A 16,476-nucleotide genomic window follows, 5' to 3' on the forward strand; every position below is an offset into this window, starting at 1 on the left:
CACAACTACCACAATTTTTGTCTTGACTTTGTATTTTTTCACAAGCTGAACATAGTAATTAATAGTATCATTTTTTACTTTTCTCCTTCTCGCTTGTGTTAGGTGTATCAATTGAAAAATAATTAGAAGAATTTTTTTTAAATAAAAATGAAATTAGTAACAAAAAAGAATAATATAAGTTACCTCCTACAACACCTAACTTTTTTTTATCTGAGTATATACTCTTAAGACGATATGATGTGAGATAAAGTACTAACAAAGGTTGGACTGGAATAGAATCTCCATAAAGTTAAAGCATGTAGTTTAAAAAGTCTGTGGTAATTATATATACTAGTAAATTATCGTGTTTGTGAAATATTACATCATTAGATTGTTAGTAAACTGTATTTCTAAAATAATTCTGGAGAAAATAAAATAACATAAACAGAAATATAAACGAAACAAAAGTTAATTCGAGCTCACTGAATTCATAGGGTTCCCTTAAGGAATTTAATCTCTTCCTAGTACCCAAGGTTATGGATTATTTCCTCCCAGGATATAACGAATTACACACTGGTATAGTGGTAACCCTAGTATTTCAGCGAACACAAAGTTCAGTAGCAAATCACACTTACTGTTGCTTTCTTTGAAGTTAAAACAATGCAGAAGAAGGAGAAGAAACTCAGAAAATCGTATGAAAAATCTAAGCAAAGCAGAAAACGGGAAAGTGGAAACGGTTGGATTTTAATATTAATATTCTTGGATTTAATATTAATATTTAGTTATTAAAACGGATAATTAATAACATTTCTGTTAATATTTACTATTAACAAATAAATTTGGTCCAAAAAATTAATCAATCAATCATTTGATCAAATCCAAAGCCGAAGCCAAGCGAGCGACGACGTCGCGAGACTTGCCTTCTTCTGAACTCTTTAAAAGCTAGAAGAAGAGCAATTGCTTATATACTTATTAAAAACCTCTTCCTCTTCCAATATGGGACGATGTTCCTTCATCAAGGAGGGAATCTCAAATGAAACTCAAATATTTCATTTTCCCTCAATTTCTCATTCACCCTCTTTTAAACATTAATATATTTAAAAACCCAACATAGATGTCCATAATCCAGAAAATATAACTGGAAAAAAAAAATTAACCATTATTCATATGTCATACAATCGAGAATTCTTGTGGACCCAGAACTACAATTAATTCGTCGTGCAGTCTCAAAGTTTTTGAATTTTTTCAATAAACCCAAGCATTATTTCAAGGCTGCTATCATCTGCAAAAAATAATTAAGGTATAATCATGTTTAATTCCAATAGATAATTTGAAACTAAATTGATGAAACAAGGAAACGTACGTTTCTTCCTACATTTTACTTTGATTGTTTAAGGAGTAGTTTTTTTGCAGTGGCAGTAAAAATCAATTTGAAAAGTTAATTGATGACCAAGAAATTATACCTCAAAAAGAAGTTTCATTTGAATATAAAATATTAGTCAAGTTAATAATTATATTTATATTCTAAACCAAGTAGATTGTAAATTACAAAGCAGCAACTGTATAAAATACTCACCTAGTCTTGGTATGGTATGGCCTTTAGAATGATGAATCACTTGTGGATCAACAAAACTCTCCAGCAGAATTTCACCGTCTTTTTTCTGAAAATCCGTCTCTCCTTTAAAAAAGAAAAATGAATATATTTATACTAATTGTATTAGAAAATGGTGCTACATAAAAAATTAAAAAATCCTTATAATATTAAAGTAAGGATCCAACACTCAATACAAAGTTATTGTATCAAGAATCAACTGAAATCATGAAATCTGTAAGATTTGACATGGGTTGAATTACTCATTTGATGGGTGTTGCGATGACCTTATTTCGATCTATTATTTTGTTAGGCTAAACTAGTCCAAATATACTCTTACAATTATGTGATATTATCCGCTTTGAGTTAAGTTCACACGATTTTTTTAAAAAGGCCTTGCACCATTAATAGATGTCTACACCTAATATGTAGGTTTTCAATTACCAATATTGGATTTTGTTCGCACACCCAACAATCTTCCTCTTGAACTAAGTTCCACGTGGCTCACCACTACCGCGATTCACGGGTCCCCCCTCGAACTAAGTTCCATATGGCCCATTGCCACAATCCACGGGTCAATTTCTGACATTCACTATGTACCACCCATATTGTTAGAATATTATCGCAATTGAAGCCCGCAACTAGCTTCTTCTTGTGTGTGCCCGCCTCAGACCATTATTTTACCATCTCCATACTCGTTCCGCCGAATCCGCGCTCTGATATCCGTAGTTGGGCTAAACTAGCCCAAATATACTCTAAATATTGGGTGATATTGTCTGCTTTAAGCTAGACCCGCACGATTTTTTCGAAAAACCTCCCACCGTTAAGAGATCCCTACATTTTTTATATAGACTTTCAATCTTTTCAGCAACTATTATAGGACTTTGTTCATACACACACATCATATTTTTATATTTTCGGTGCTACAAATAAACCACAACTCATGTTTAGTTGGTTGACTCATTTTGAGCACCCAATGTGTGGACTAATATAGACATGAGCCTAATGTTAACCAATCTATTTGCCCAAAAAATAATCTATTTAAAATTAAGGAATCTTCAACTATTGCTAAAAAACAAATTATAATATGAACATACCTAAAAAGTGAAGGGATGGGCAGTTGACAGGAGAAGAAAATGCATTGGCAGCCAATTGTGGTACCCCATATGTAGGCCCTCCTAGTTTTGCCCCTGATATTATGATTACAAACTTTATCTCTGGAACTTTTGTTAGAGCCACTCTTTCCCTTTGCATGCCTGGTATTGCTGCACCTAAAACTGCTCCCTATTTTTCACCCAACAACCAAAAAATAATAATAAAATTATTATTAAAAAAAAATAAATAAACAGGATAGAGTAAACTTCTGAGGAAGGTTACAAAAATACAAAAAATATGGTAATAAGGCTTACTTGTGAGAAACCAAGAATACCATCAAAAGGTCCATGCTTTGACATAAAATCTTCTATGTACTCTACACATTCTTCAAAGTTATAAAACTCTGTGAAATCCTACAACAATAATATTTGCAAGTTTAATTATTCCAAATGTTATATAAAAAAACTAACATGGAAAATTTTGATCAAATTAATACAGCCAAAAATCAGAAATAAATCAAGGATTTAAACTTGATGAGTCAATCTTTATGTAAATGCAATCCATTTTCTTAAAATTCAAGTGATTTTTATAGGCACATTGAGTTTAGTTGAACCCATTGTCCAGGGGCGGCTTAAGAATATTTGTGGCCTAAAGCAAAAATTTAATTGGAGGCCTTAAATTTAAACAAAAAACTTTAATATATATTTTTGTTTTAAGTTTATTTTTTTATTTCTGAGATGTTAATAATTTATCTATAATTGAGTTCTCTTATAATTCTTTATAAATTGATAATATAGCTAATATGTAATATTAGCATCTTAATTTTGGAAAAGCTATTTCTGCTAGCTGAGGCAACTCTAACATGAACCGTTAATATTCTTCTATAATCAATATAATCATTTGAAAAAGAATTTAAGTTTTTTATCTGATTGAGCATATTAATTCGAGTGTTATCTTCTACTTGTACTATTTTCTCAACACTTTTAATTCAAAAAATAAGTCTAAACTATTAATATTATAGTTAATATTATTTTTTAAGGGATCAATCAAGGTTAAGGCAATGTTTTTTTAAATTTTCATCATCTAATAATCTCAATTTTTTACTACTAAATAGAAAATTTAAAATACTTTCATATGCTTCAAAATGTTCAAATCTACCCCCAAAGTGAAAAAATGATTTATGTCTACTATATTTAAGAATTAATCAACTTTAAAAAGATTATTAAAGAAACTTGTGTGGTTTCATTATCAACATTCTCAACAAATTGTTCCTTTCTATAATAAAAATAATAGTGAATCAAGGATGGGAAAAAGTAAAGTGTTAATACCTTGTTTGATTGAAACCATTCAAAGTAAGGAGGATCAAAGAAACCCTCAAGTGCAGATTTTCCCTGAGCTGGAAAAGGTGCATCCAAAAAAACCAAATCTAATTTATCTACGACGGATTCCGGCCACCGGAGAACCAATTTCTTGAGGATTTCAGCACTGCCTCTAAAGCCATGGAGGCAAAGGATTCTTGGTTTCTTCTTCTCTGATTCCTTTTCCATTGTTAGGTAGTCTTAGTTTTGCTAGGAGTATTCTTTTCCTGGAAAATGTAAGACCACTTAGCATTATATGACTAGTTGTCACGTTGTCTGCTTATGTACTATTCCATAATTCAGCCAAAATTGACCAACAACTACCACAGTGTTGGTGGACTTTGTACTTATGGGATCTTTACACGAATAGCCACCCATATTCATTTCGGAGTGTTTACTTTTCCTAGCCTGGGTACATAGATCCAAGTTGGGCTTCAACCTTATAAGTAATAAGTAAAAATAGCACGGGCTAGCCAGTTTTCGGACTGATCATTCAAAAATAGCCAGCGTTTGTAAAGTCATTAACAAATAGCCACTATTTTGCTGCAACACAGAAAGTTCTAGCATAATATACTGGAGATCGGTGCACATGTGTATGAACTTCCAACATATTAGCTGGAACTCCAACACGCGGAAAGTTCCAGTATATTATGTTGGACCGGTATATTATACTGGAACTCCAGTATATTATACTGAAGTATTTTTCCGGATTTTGAATAGTGTTTTCGTTTAGATTTATCTTTACATGAAAAATGACTAAATTTCAATTGCTTTTGAAATTGTGGCTATTTTTAAATGATCACTTGTAAATCTGACAATTTTTGAATTTCTACCAAGAAATAAGGGCGATGTGCACAATCACTTTTTTAGGACTCTTATTTAAAGCATAGTCGATATTTATAAAGTTTTTGAAGTATAGCCGCTTCAGAATTAACTTCGGAAAAAAGTGGCTCTAAAGTTGAAGTCGTGGGTCCACAAAGGTTTTTAGGATCTTCAGGTCTAAAGTTGGACTCTTGGCAACGCCAAACGTCCATTAGTGCTCGAATATACTTCCTTCTTTTTTTGCGAGCATACAAGCGGGGCGGATTTACATAAGTGGAAGTGGTGTCATCCGATACTACTGTGTCGGAAAAAAATTTATACTAATATTCCACAAAAATGAAGCATTATATAATAATGACACTGCTTCTTGGTAGAGAGTACTTCTTGGTCCGCTGGTCAAGCTGACTTGTAAATATTGTAGGTTTGAATCTGGACCTAGATATCCTATTTTTTGAAGATCTTTGAGCGAGAATTTTTATTAAAAAATTAAGGCTAAGGAGGATTGAACTTATACCTCCATTTGTAGTAATATTCAACTAAACCATTGGCCAAGCTTTTTAACTTGTGGGAAAATGATATTAAATTATACTTACGTTTATTTATTTATGTAAATACGACATCGCTTACAAAAAATTATGCGTACGTTCCTGAATACAAGTAGCAATAAGATTTACATTTTGTGATTTGATTTCAGAACCAGAGATTCTGGCCCACTCCCTTGGAAGCTCGTAGTGTTGTGATCACAGTAAGCTTCCCTGAAAGCTCCTAGTGCTAATATATAACTGATATATAAAGTGTTTTATTATATATATCACACGGTTTTACAGGAGCCAAGAGTACATAAAAAGTAATATCCTCAAACGTACACTAGAAAAATAGAAGCGATTTTAGCACACAACTTATGATAGTACAAATTTTACTTATCAGACAAGGTAAATTAAGGTACAGAAACAGACCATAACATGGTTTTTTTCAATAATTCTTTTTCACATATCAGCATGTAGAACTAATTAAAACCTATGATTTGGACTACATTGGTGGGAAAAAGACATAACATGTGGACAGTCAGCAAGCTGACGGGGCATGACACGTGGAGCATCGATAAAGTGACAAGTGACATTCTCAATTAGATGAATTAAGAATGCAGAAAAGGCACAGGAGAAACACCCACGAGGTTATGTAGAGAAAAGAACCGGACCTGACAGCTGTTAAAGAAGAAACAAGAACGAAATGAACAAAGACTGCAAAGAAGGGAAGATACATGAATCAGAAGTAAATAAGGAAGGAAAATCGGAGCAGTTACGAGGAATTTTTAGTCATAAATGTGTCAGTTACGCTTACGTATGGTAACGAGCACTCAATTTAATTAATACCATTAGTGAGCCCAAATTAAGTGTGAGAATTGTTATAATTATAAGCTCCTATATAAGGACAGAAATCTCATTTGTAAGGGCAAGTTACGATTATTACTAAAATACATACTATTATTCTTTACTCTTCAAGTTTTAAGCCTTGATTTCGGGGAGTGATTGTCAATTCGTTTCTTATTTTTCTTTGCCAATCATTTTTATTCTTTGATCTATTTTTCCTAAAATTATTGGGAAAGTAAAGTAAATCATGGCTATCAGTCACTCGTTTTCTTCTAAATATTGACTTTGACCGAGAAATCTATTTTTGGTTAAATAAATTGATTCCGTTACCGAAAAACTGATAATCTGTTCAATTTTCAATCTCTAACAATCAAATATGTCTACCGTTAACGACAACAATAGCTGAACCAACAAGGTACAACTCCACCACACCTCACACCAGAAGGATCCCCTCAATAGTCACGTGGAAGTTCATTTGCAAGGTCCACCTCCCGTGCTGACGATCAACAGGGAAACGAACAAACTATGGAGCAAGACGCTCTAAAGCAATTAATTGTGGAGCACATGAATAATTCACTGCAAGCTTTTGTCATGGGATTACCTAATACGGTGCAAACTCCTCCACCAGTTAACACAACTACTCTGGAGAACCCGTGTTCGGGGTCTGATAATTCTAGAAGTGGAGAAAATCCTAATGAATCTCGTGATTGAGGGTCAGGTACTCCAAATAATTTTAATTTACAAAGTTTAGTGCTAACTTCGCAAAAATAGTTAAAGAAGCAGAATGATCGTATGGAGCAGATACCAGGCGTACCATCCATAATCAAAAGGGTAAATATTGACAAGTATTCACAACAACCATAGAAGCCAAGTGCAACACCTTTACCAATTCCTAAAAAGTTTAAAATGTCTGATATTTCCAAATATGATGGAACAACTGACCCTCGAGATCATGTAATTGTGTTCACTATGTGCGTGAAAGGCAACGACTTAACCAAACAAGAAATTAAATCGGTTTTGGTCAAAAGGTTTGGTGACATTCACGAAGGGAGCATTAACATGGTATTCTCATTTACCTGAAAATTCTATTGATTATTTTGCTGAGCTTGCAGATTCATTTATAAAAGCACATTCGGGAGCTCAAAAAGTTGAGAAAAGGATGGAAGACATCTTTAAGTTTAAGTGGGGAGATACAGAATTGCTCAGAGAATTCGTAGACAGATTCTAGCGGAAAAGGATGATGTTATCTCGAGTACCTAATAACTGGACAGCCATGACATTCGCGAGCAACTGGAACGAGAAAAGTTTAGAAGCCTCGAGAAGGCTGAAGGAAAGTTTGTGAGAATTTTTAGCAACAACTTAGAACGATATATACAACAGGTATAATATGAAGTTGCGTATAGAAGAAGATACAGTCGCACGGCCAAGGGCCGATGAAAGAGGAGGATCGAGACGTTCAGAATAAGTAAAAGGTCCGAAAAATAGGTATGAGCCGTACATGGGACCTGGGGGCGAGACTCTCGATCTAAACAGGAAAACGCATGATTCGACTCAAGACCAAGGCAAAAAGACACGATTTTTTCATCTACCTTCAGAAAGAAACAGGATGCCCGAGGCAATAATTCCAATACGCAAGCGAGGATAGGAGATTACAGCTTTAATATCAGCACCTCCGAGTTAGTAGTTGCTTTAAGAGGTATGTGGGATAAGGTGCGGTGGACTAAAGAAATGAGATTAGATCCAAGCAAAAGAAATCCAGATTTCTGGTGCGAGTTTCATAATGATCATGGCCATAAATCAACAGATTGTAGACTGAAATCGAGTTTTTGTTGAAGCAAGGTTACCTTAATGATTTGTTCAGTGAGAAAGGAAGACAATCATATATGAAGAACAAACAAGAGCTCCCAAAACCTCCGTCACCAAAAAAAACAGTCAACGTAATAACTGAGGGAGATGAGGTCAATGGTATAATATATACAACTGCAAAAAAGACATAAAAAGTCACGGTTACCCCCCGGAAGAGAGTTCTCCAGGTCTTGGATGGTGACAGTATACATTTTATGATGAAGATGCTGACGACTTGATGATTCCTTACAACGATGCACTGGTAATATCTTTACTTGTACACGATATTAACTTAAAATGAGTTTTGATTGATTCAGGTAGTTCGGTGAACATCATTTTACTGAGGGTGGTGAATGAAATGCAACTAATAACAAGGTGATACCAAAGGCACGATCCTTGTCCGGGTTTGATAATTCAAGCGTTATCACAAAAGGGGAAGTTGTACTCACCATGTTATCAAATTTCCTTCACAGTGGGGAATCTGTCAAATCCTTGGAGATCAGCAAGCTTCAAGAAGTATCAATTCAGTAATGATTGCAAGCACGGTAATCAATGAGGCAGATGCAAAATAGCAACTACATAATTTGGTTGAGGACATCGTTATAAAGACCCCAACTGAAGACATACTAGAACAGACTAATGTTGATTCGAGACCTGATGTTATTCAAGAACCAAAAAAAGAATGAAAATATGAAGACAACTACCGAAGAACTCGAAGTTGTTGTGCTATTTATACACTGGCCATACAGAAAAGTTTACATCTGAGCAAATTTAAGCTCAGAGATGAAAGGTAAGTTAATTGAATTTTTGTAAACTAACATAGATTGCTTTACTTGGTGTCAGATATGAAAGGCAGACCACCGGAGGTGATGACCTACGAACTGAATAAGGATTTGTCATGCCCACCTGTAAAGCAAAATATGAGGAAGCAAGGATCCTTCAAAAATCAAGTGATCCAAGATGAGGTACAAAACCTTTTAAAAATTGGGTCAATACGAGAGGTAAAGTACCCTGACTGGTTAGCTAATACCGTGGTAGTTCCCAAAAATAATGGAAAATAACGAGTTTGTGTAGATTATACTGATTTAAATAAGGCTTGTCCTAAAGATTCATTTTCTTTACCTCATATAGAATAACTAATTGATTCCACCGCAGGACGTTAGCTTTTGAGTTTTTTTATATGCATATTCAGGATACAACCAAATAAGAATGGGCTCTCTAGATGAAGAAAAAACTTTGTTTATCACAGACAGAGAGACTTATTGTTATAAAATCATGCCATTTAGCTTGAAAAATGCTGGATCCACATATCAAAGAATGATGACTAAAATGTTTCAAGAACATCTGGAGAAAACTATGGAAGTTTACATAGACGATATGTTAGTCAAGTTAGCACAGGCGGGAGATCATTTTAAACACTTGTCAGAACTTTCGAGATTCACCGCAAGTATAATATGAAGCTAAATTCGAAAAATGTGCTTTTGGCGTGGCTTCAGGTAAGTTTTTAGGTTTTCTTGTTTCTAATAGGGGTATTGAAGTGAATCTGCACATATCAAAGCTATCAAGGAAATACCAGATATACTTACGAGAAGTGTAGAGATTAACATACAAGATAGCAACCCTGTCGAGGTTTATATCAAAGTCATCGGAAAAAAGCTTTAAATTCTTTTCAGTATTAAAGAAGCAAAATCAGTTTGAATGGGTTGATAAGTGCCAACAAGCTCTCAAGGACTTAAAGTTGTATCTATCAAATCCGCCTTTTCTAGCCAAGCCAAAAGAGGGTAAAGCACTCAAAATCCGTTCCTGGGCAAAACTCATAGAAAGCCTGGTTGATGGAACAGATGCAGGACTAATGCCACGAATAGCAAACCCTAATAAAAAATAGGGAGGATGAAATTTTTTCATATGAACAAGTAAAAGAAGAAGAAGAATTATGAAGGTAAAAAGTACCGTGCGTTATCACTTTCCGATCAAATTTTTAAGAAAGAAACTTCTAAGATCTTTTGTCCATAAGAACAACAATCAACATCTAAGAAGCTTCCAAGATCTTTTGTCCATAGGAGCAACAATCACATCTTTTCTACGCAAGCATGGAAGTTGGGAATCTTATCAAAGACTTTCATGGTTGCTGAAAATATGGGTATGTGATTACATGAAGTAATTCGAGACATATAAAAAGAAAAAAGAGAAGAAAACGTATGTGCAAAGTTTCATTTTTCTAGAAAAAAACATATTTTCTTCACCTGCTAACCCATTAGTGGGGGCAACAACAAAGCGAGCGTACCAGCCACGATCCCGGCCATCCTCAGGGCTAACTAACACTATTTTACTTCTAGCCACGAGGGAAAAAACTCCTTCATGAAACAACTTGAGGGAGTAAAGATGAAGTAAGTGTCGAAAGGTAAAAGGAACAGAAACCAAATCCGACAAGTAATGAAGGCATGCTACAGCCCTCCATACGATGAGGCCAATCTGGCCAAGGCACACATTAAAGTAGCGACAAAACTCAATAATAACTGGATCAATGGGAGGCTTAAACCCTAAAGTAAAAGGGTAGGTATAAACAAAAGAGAAACCAACATGGTAAGAGGTGATTCTTTGGTTGGCACCAGGGACTAAAATCGAGAAATCTGGTTTCCAATGATACTCTTTCGAACTAAGGAAAGAAGATCGGCAGTAATTAAACTTGGATAAAGTTCAGCAGGGTTAAGGGAAGCTATAGAAAAGACTTGATTTCTCATGGTCTCACGATCTATTACAAAAGAAAACTCTTGAGGAACAATCTCTGCAATTGTAGGTTCATGCACAAATTCATTTAGGTCCCTATTTCTAGAAGGAGATATAGGGGTTAGAGGAGCCCTAGGTCTAGAAGAAGATGGTCTGACAGAACTACTTTGAGAAGCGGAACCATGATTAGATAATGAACCAAGGATACGAAGTCTACCACCTCTCCTACTTCTAGCAGGGGCAGTGCAAGGAGCAAGTTCATCAACGATCACAACTTTGCGCTGGTCTGGTGTTGACGAAGACATGTTTATCAAAGGAAATACAGAAGAAAGGGTACAAAGATACGAAGAAAGATTAAGGTAATGGATACCGAAGAAAGAGGGCTTCATGAAATCAAAAAGATAAGAGGGCTTCAAGAAATCAAAAAGATTGAAGTATTTATAAGAAGATACAATCGTCGTTAAAATTGATCATTATGAAGCGTCATAATGGAACCGTCACTTCGTGACTAACGCAGCCGCAGAAAAAGCGCTGAGAAACTATAGATCCAATCGCAAGAAGCCACATGTCATGGGCATTAAATGAATGTGACATACGTCGCATCGATTCTGAAGGAGACATGATGACACTCGAGAAACGACGGTAAAGAATTCCTACCATAAAAACATACCACTTCCCGAATATTCAGTTGAGAATATTCGGAAAGTGGGGAGACTATCTGTATTGGTGGAAAAAAGACATGACACGTGAATTGTCAGCAAGCTAACAGGGCATGACACGTGGAACATCGATGTAGCGACAAGTGGCATTCACAATAAGATGAATTAAGAATGCAAAAAAGGCACGGGAGAAACATCCACAAGGGTATGTAGAGAAAATAATTTCTTTGATCGATTCTTCCTAAAATTGTTGGGAAAGTGAAGTAAATTTTGGTTATCAGTAACTCGTTCTCTTCTAAATATTGACTTTGACCGAAATATCTATTTTTGGTTAAACATGGACCTGAAATGGTTGAGTGCAACTCGAGCATCACATTTTGCACCGGCAAAAAATGCTTTAAAGAACTCTGGATAGGTAAAAGCTCTAAATACTGGTTCAATATTGCTACAACTAACCAAAGCAACAACAACGACCCAGTATAAATCCCATAAGTGGGGTCTGGGGAGGGTAATATGTACACAGACCTTACAACTAACCAAAGCAGTGGCAGGTTTTATTATAGACTCAGGCGACAGACCAAGAAAAACCCCAATCGTTGTTCGAGCCTCTTTGGGTGTGTCACTACGCGATGAACTGAAGTTGTGAATTGCGTAATATAGTATTGATATAGATTACCCTTAAGAAATAATATACAACTGCATACATTCATTTCCTTCTATGAAGTTTTTCTCCAATTATCAAAAAATCTAAATCTTATATTGAGATATACTAGTAAATTATCGTGTTAATCTTGTGAAATATTACATCAGTAGATGTCCATAATCAAGAAAATATAATTGAAAAAAGCATTTAACGATTATTCATTTGTCATACAATCGAGAATTCTTGTGGAGGGGCCAACAGTGAGACCCATAACTACAATTAATTCCTCGTGCAGTCTCATAATTTTTGAATTTTTTCAATAAACCCAAGCATTATTTCAAGGCTGCTTTCATCTGCAAAGTAACAATAAATATATAATCAAGTTTAATTCCAGGAGATAATTTCAAGGGTGCTATCTTCCTACATTTTACTCTGATTGTTAAATAATTAGTTTTTTGCAGTGGCAGTAAAAATCAATTCGAAAAGTTAACTGATGACCAAGATATTACTTCAAAGGAGTGTTTCAATATTTGAATTTAAAATATTAGTCAAGTTAATAATTATATTTATATTCTAAACCAAGTAGATTGTAAATTACAAAGCTGCAACTGTATAAAATACTCACCTAGTCTTGGTATGGTATGGCCTTTAGAATGGTGAATCACTTGTGGATCTACAAAACTCTCCAGCAGAATTTCACCATCTTTTTTCTGGAAATCCGCCTCTCCTTTAAAAAGGAAATTAAATATATTTAAAATAAGTGTTTTGGATAAATGAAATGCTAACGAGCTCATTCCCTCATTTATACTATTTTGTTCAAGCCGTGGAAACAACATCTTGCAGAATTGTAGGGTAAGACTGCGTACGATAAACCCTTGTAGTTCGGCCCTTCCCCGGATCTCGTGCATAGCGGTAGCTTAGGCCTTAGTAAGTACTTTTTGGGAACACTTTTTTATTTTTCAAAAGTTTGGTCAAACAGAGTAATAGTCCAGCTCCCACTCATATAACACTTTAATAGGCATTTGTATATAGATTCGGTTGAAACTTGACGAAAAAATAATAATTTAAATTTGTGGTGATAAAATTTTTGAAAGTTGAAATTGTGTTTGGACATGTATTTTATTTGAAAAAAAAATTAAAATTTTATGAGTGGAAGATAAACTTTCACCATCAATTTTTGGAGCTTGAATTTTTTTTTTTCAAGAAATCTGTAAGGTTTGACAGGGGATGAACAACTTCTTTGATGGGTGTCACAGTGATCTTATTTCGCCGTATTTCTATCTATTATTTTATATTTTCATTGTAACAACTTACAAATAAATCACAAATCATGTTTATTGGTTGAATCAGTTTGAGCACACGCTCAATATGTGGACTAATGTAGACATGAGCCTAATGTTAACCAAACTATTTGTTAGACAATCTGTATTACTAAACAGTAAACTTTTTGAAACAAGAAACAGAAATCGAAAGTTAGCAACAACGGGATGTCGAAATAATATCTGCAAAAAATAATTTCGAAATAAATCGAGCCCACTGAATGCGCAGTATATTCTTAAGGAAATTATTCCCCTCAAGTACCCGAGGTACTGGAATATTATCCTCCCAGATGTATTGGTATCAAAAGCCACAATGTCAGCGAATCACTCAATGATAGTAAATCACACTGGAATAGATTTGTGCAGAAGATGAAGACTTAAAGTTCAGAAAATTCGTAAGGAAAAATCTGAGGAATCAAACGAATTTATAGCTAATGGAAGTACTGTTTCTGAAAGTTTATAATTCTTGAGAACAGTCACTTAAAAACGGGAAGGAAATTTAAATAAAAATTCAGGAAGAAAGTGAATCGGGTCGCGCACGGATCCGGTAAATTTTGTCCAAAAAGATTAATCAATCAATCTTTGACTGAAGCCGAAGCAGCGCAAGCGACGACGACGACGCAAGACTTGCCTTCTTCTTAACTCTTTAAGAGCTAGAAGAAGAACAATTATATATATATATATATATATACCAATCAAAAGCCTTTTCTTCCTCTAATATAGGACAATATCCCTTTGTCTGGGAGGGAAATCCAAATATTTCATTTTCCCTCTATTTCCCATTCACCCTCTATTTTAAGCTAACCAAGCTTAAACCCAACGGTATTTGCCCAGAAAATAATCTATTGAAAAGGAATGGATCTTCAACAACTGCTAAAAAAACAAATTATAATATGAACATACCTAAGAAGTGAAGGGATGGGCAGTTGATAGGAGATGAAAATGCATTGGCAGCTAATTGTGGTACCCCAAATGAAGGTCCTCCAAATTTAGCTCCTGATATTATGATTACAAACTTTATTTTTTGAACTTTTGTTAGAGCCACTCTTTCCCTTTGCATGCCTGGAATTGCTGCACCTAAAACTGCTCCCTATGACAACAACCAAAAAATAAAAAATAAAAAATTAAAAAATAATAACAACAAAATACCCCGTGTATTCCAACCGGGGGTTTGAGGAGGGTAGTGCGCGACAAACCTTACTCCTCCTACTCCTATCTTATGGAGTTAGAGAGGCTGCTTCCGGAAAAAAAAAAAAAAACAGAAAACAGAAAACAGAAAGAAAATGGTAATAAGGCTTACTTGGGAGAAACCAAGAACACCATCAATAGGTCCATGCTTTGACATAAAATCTTCTATGTATTCTAGGCATTCTTCAAAGTTGTAATACTCTGTAAAATCCTACAAAAATAAACTATTTGCAATTTTGAATCATCCACATGTTATACACAAATACTAACATGGAAAGTTTTGATCTTTATGTATTCTTCATTGGTAAGTTTGACTTTCGAAAAATCAAAAAATAAAAAGATTGAATTAATACAGGCAAAAATTAGAGGTAAATTCAAGATTTAAACTTAACGAGTTCAACCATTATGTTAACGCAATCCACTTTGTTAAAATTCTAGTGATTTTCACAGGCACATTGAATTTAGTTGAACCCGTTGATTATATACTGAATCGTCAATAGAAGAATTAAGAGTGAATCAAGGATGGAAAGAAGCAAAGTGCTAATACCTTATTTGATTGAAACCATTCAAAGTAAGGTGGATCAAAGAAACCTTCAAGTGCAGATTTTCCCTGAGCTGGAAAAGGTGCATTCAAAAACACCAAATCTAATTTATCTACGACGGACTCCGACCACCGGAGAACCAATTTCTTGAGGATTTCAGCACTGCCTCTAAAACCATGGAGGCAAAGGATTCTTGGTTTCTTCTTGTCTGGTTCTTTTTCCATTGTTAGGTAGCCTTTTGATATTTCTTTTAATTTTCCTGGAAAATGTAAGGCATTATATGACAGGTTGTCACGTGGTCTCTTTAAGTACTAGCCCATCATTCAGCCAAAAATGACCAACAACTACTAGTGTTGGTGGACTTTGTAATTTTGTACTAGTATATAGTGTAGGGTGTCAAATAAACCAGTTAAACTGATTTTGGGCGGATTAAAATGGACTGAATCAATAAATTGGTGGGTCAATTATCGGCCCAACCTTGGGCAGATTGGGCATGTCCAATAAGTTTGGGCTAGAATTGCTATCCTTATTATAGAGCAATTAATTTCCATTTTGACTCCTCTCCTTCTCCATGTTGGGTTTCAGCCTTCAAGGAATAAAGGCTAAGTGCACACATAATCACTTTTTAAAGGACCGTTATTGAAAGAATAGTCAATATTTATCAAGTATTTAAAATTTAGCCGCTTCAGAATCAACTTTAGATATGTGATTCTGAAGTTGAAGTTGCGGGTCTCAAGTTTCAAGATCAGATCTTCGGGTCTAAAGTTGGACTCTGCCAACGCCAACTTCCATTTTAGTGCTTGAATATATTCCCTTCATCACAACCTTTTTTGCTTGAATTCAAATAGCAATACGATTTAAGTTTTGTGTTTTGATTCCAGAACTGGAGATTCTGGCCTGCTCCCTTGGAAGCTCATAGAGTTGTGATTATCACCCATAAGCTCCCTTGAAAGCTCCTTGTGCTGCAATTATCATCGATAAGTTGCGTTTGATCAATGTCAAATCGTAAAAGTAACTAAGTACTTATTGTTGTATATCTAATGGCCTGTTGAATTCATTCCAAACAACTGCATATACTATTGGATCTTCGAAATTGTAACAGTCTCTCTATCTTCAAGGTGGGAGTAAGGGCTGCGTACATACTATCCTTCCCATACATCACTTGTGAGATTGCACTGAGTTTGTTGTTGTTTATCTTCGAAATGGAGCAATTTTTTCCTATATATGCAAAAGAGTCCTATCTCATGCACAACATTGATAGGTCACATAATTGAAAATGTGTCACCATTTGCTGGTGCGCTAATCCGTCATTTCCACTGGAATAAGATGGAATTTTTT

General features: G+C 34.8%; 2 protein-coding genes across 2 annotated transcripts; both read right to left on the reverse strand.

The window, feature by feature from the left end:
• Positions 1-1,042: 1,042 nt before the first annotated feature.
• Positions 1,043-4,345, reverse strand: LOC107788302 (uncharacterized). The gene is made up of 5 exons (XM_016609977.2): positions 3,994-4,345; positions 2,980-3,078; positions 2,668-2,854; positions 1,556-1,657; positions 1,043-1,261 (listed from the first exon to the last, which is right to left on the reverse strand). The coding sequence occupies exons 1-5, from the start codon at positions 4,210-4,212 to the stop codon at positions 1,206-1,208; spliced, it is 663 nt and encodes a 220-aa protein (XP_016465463.1). The 5' UTR covers positions 4,213-4,345; the 3' UTR covers positions 1,043-1,205.
• A 7,868-nt stretch (positions 4,346-12,213) lies between these two features.
• On the reverse strand, positions 12,214-15,464 carry LOC107788301 (uncharacterized). The gene is made up of 5 exons (XM_016609976.2): positions 15,144-15,464; positions 14,709-14,807; positions 14,312-14,498; positions 12,715-12,816; positions 12,214-12,442 (listed from the first exon to the last, which is right to left on the reverse strand). The coding sequence occupies exons 1-5, from the start codon at positions 15,360-15,362 to the stop codon at positions 12,387-12,389; spliced, it is 663 nt and encodes a 220-aa protein (XP_016465462.1). The 5' UTR covers positions 15,363-15,464; the 3' UTR covers positions 12,214-12,386.
• Between the last annotated feature and the right edge of the window lie 1,012 nt (positions 15,465-16,476).

This window comes from Nicotiana tabacum, chromosome 11, assembly GCF_000715075.1.
Source record: "Nicotiana tabacum cultivar K326 chromosome 11, ASM71507v2, whole genome shotgun sequence".
NCBI lineage: Eukaryota > Viridiplantae > Streptophyta > Magnoliopsida > Solanales > Solanaceae > Nicotiana > Nicotiana tabacum.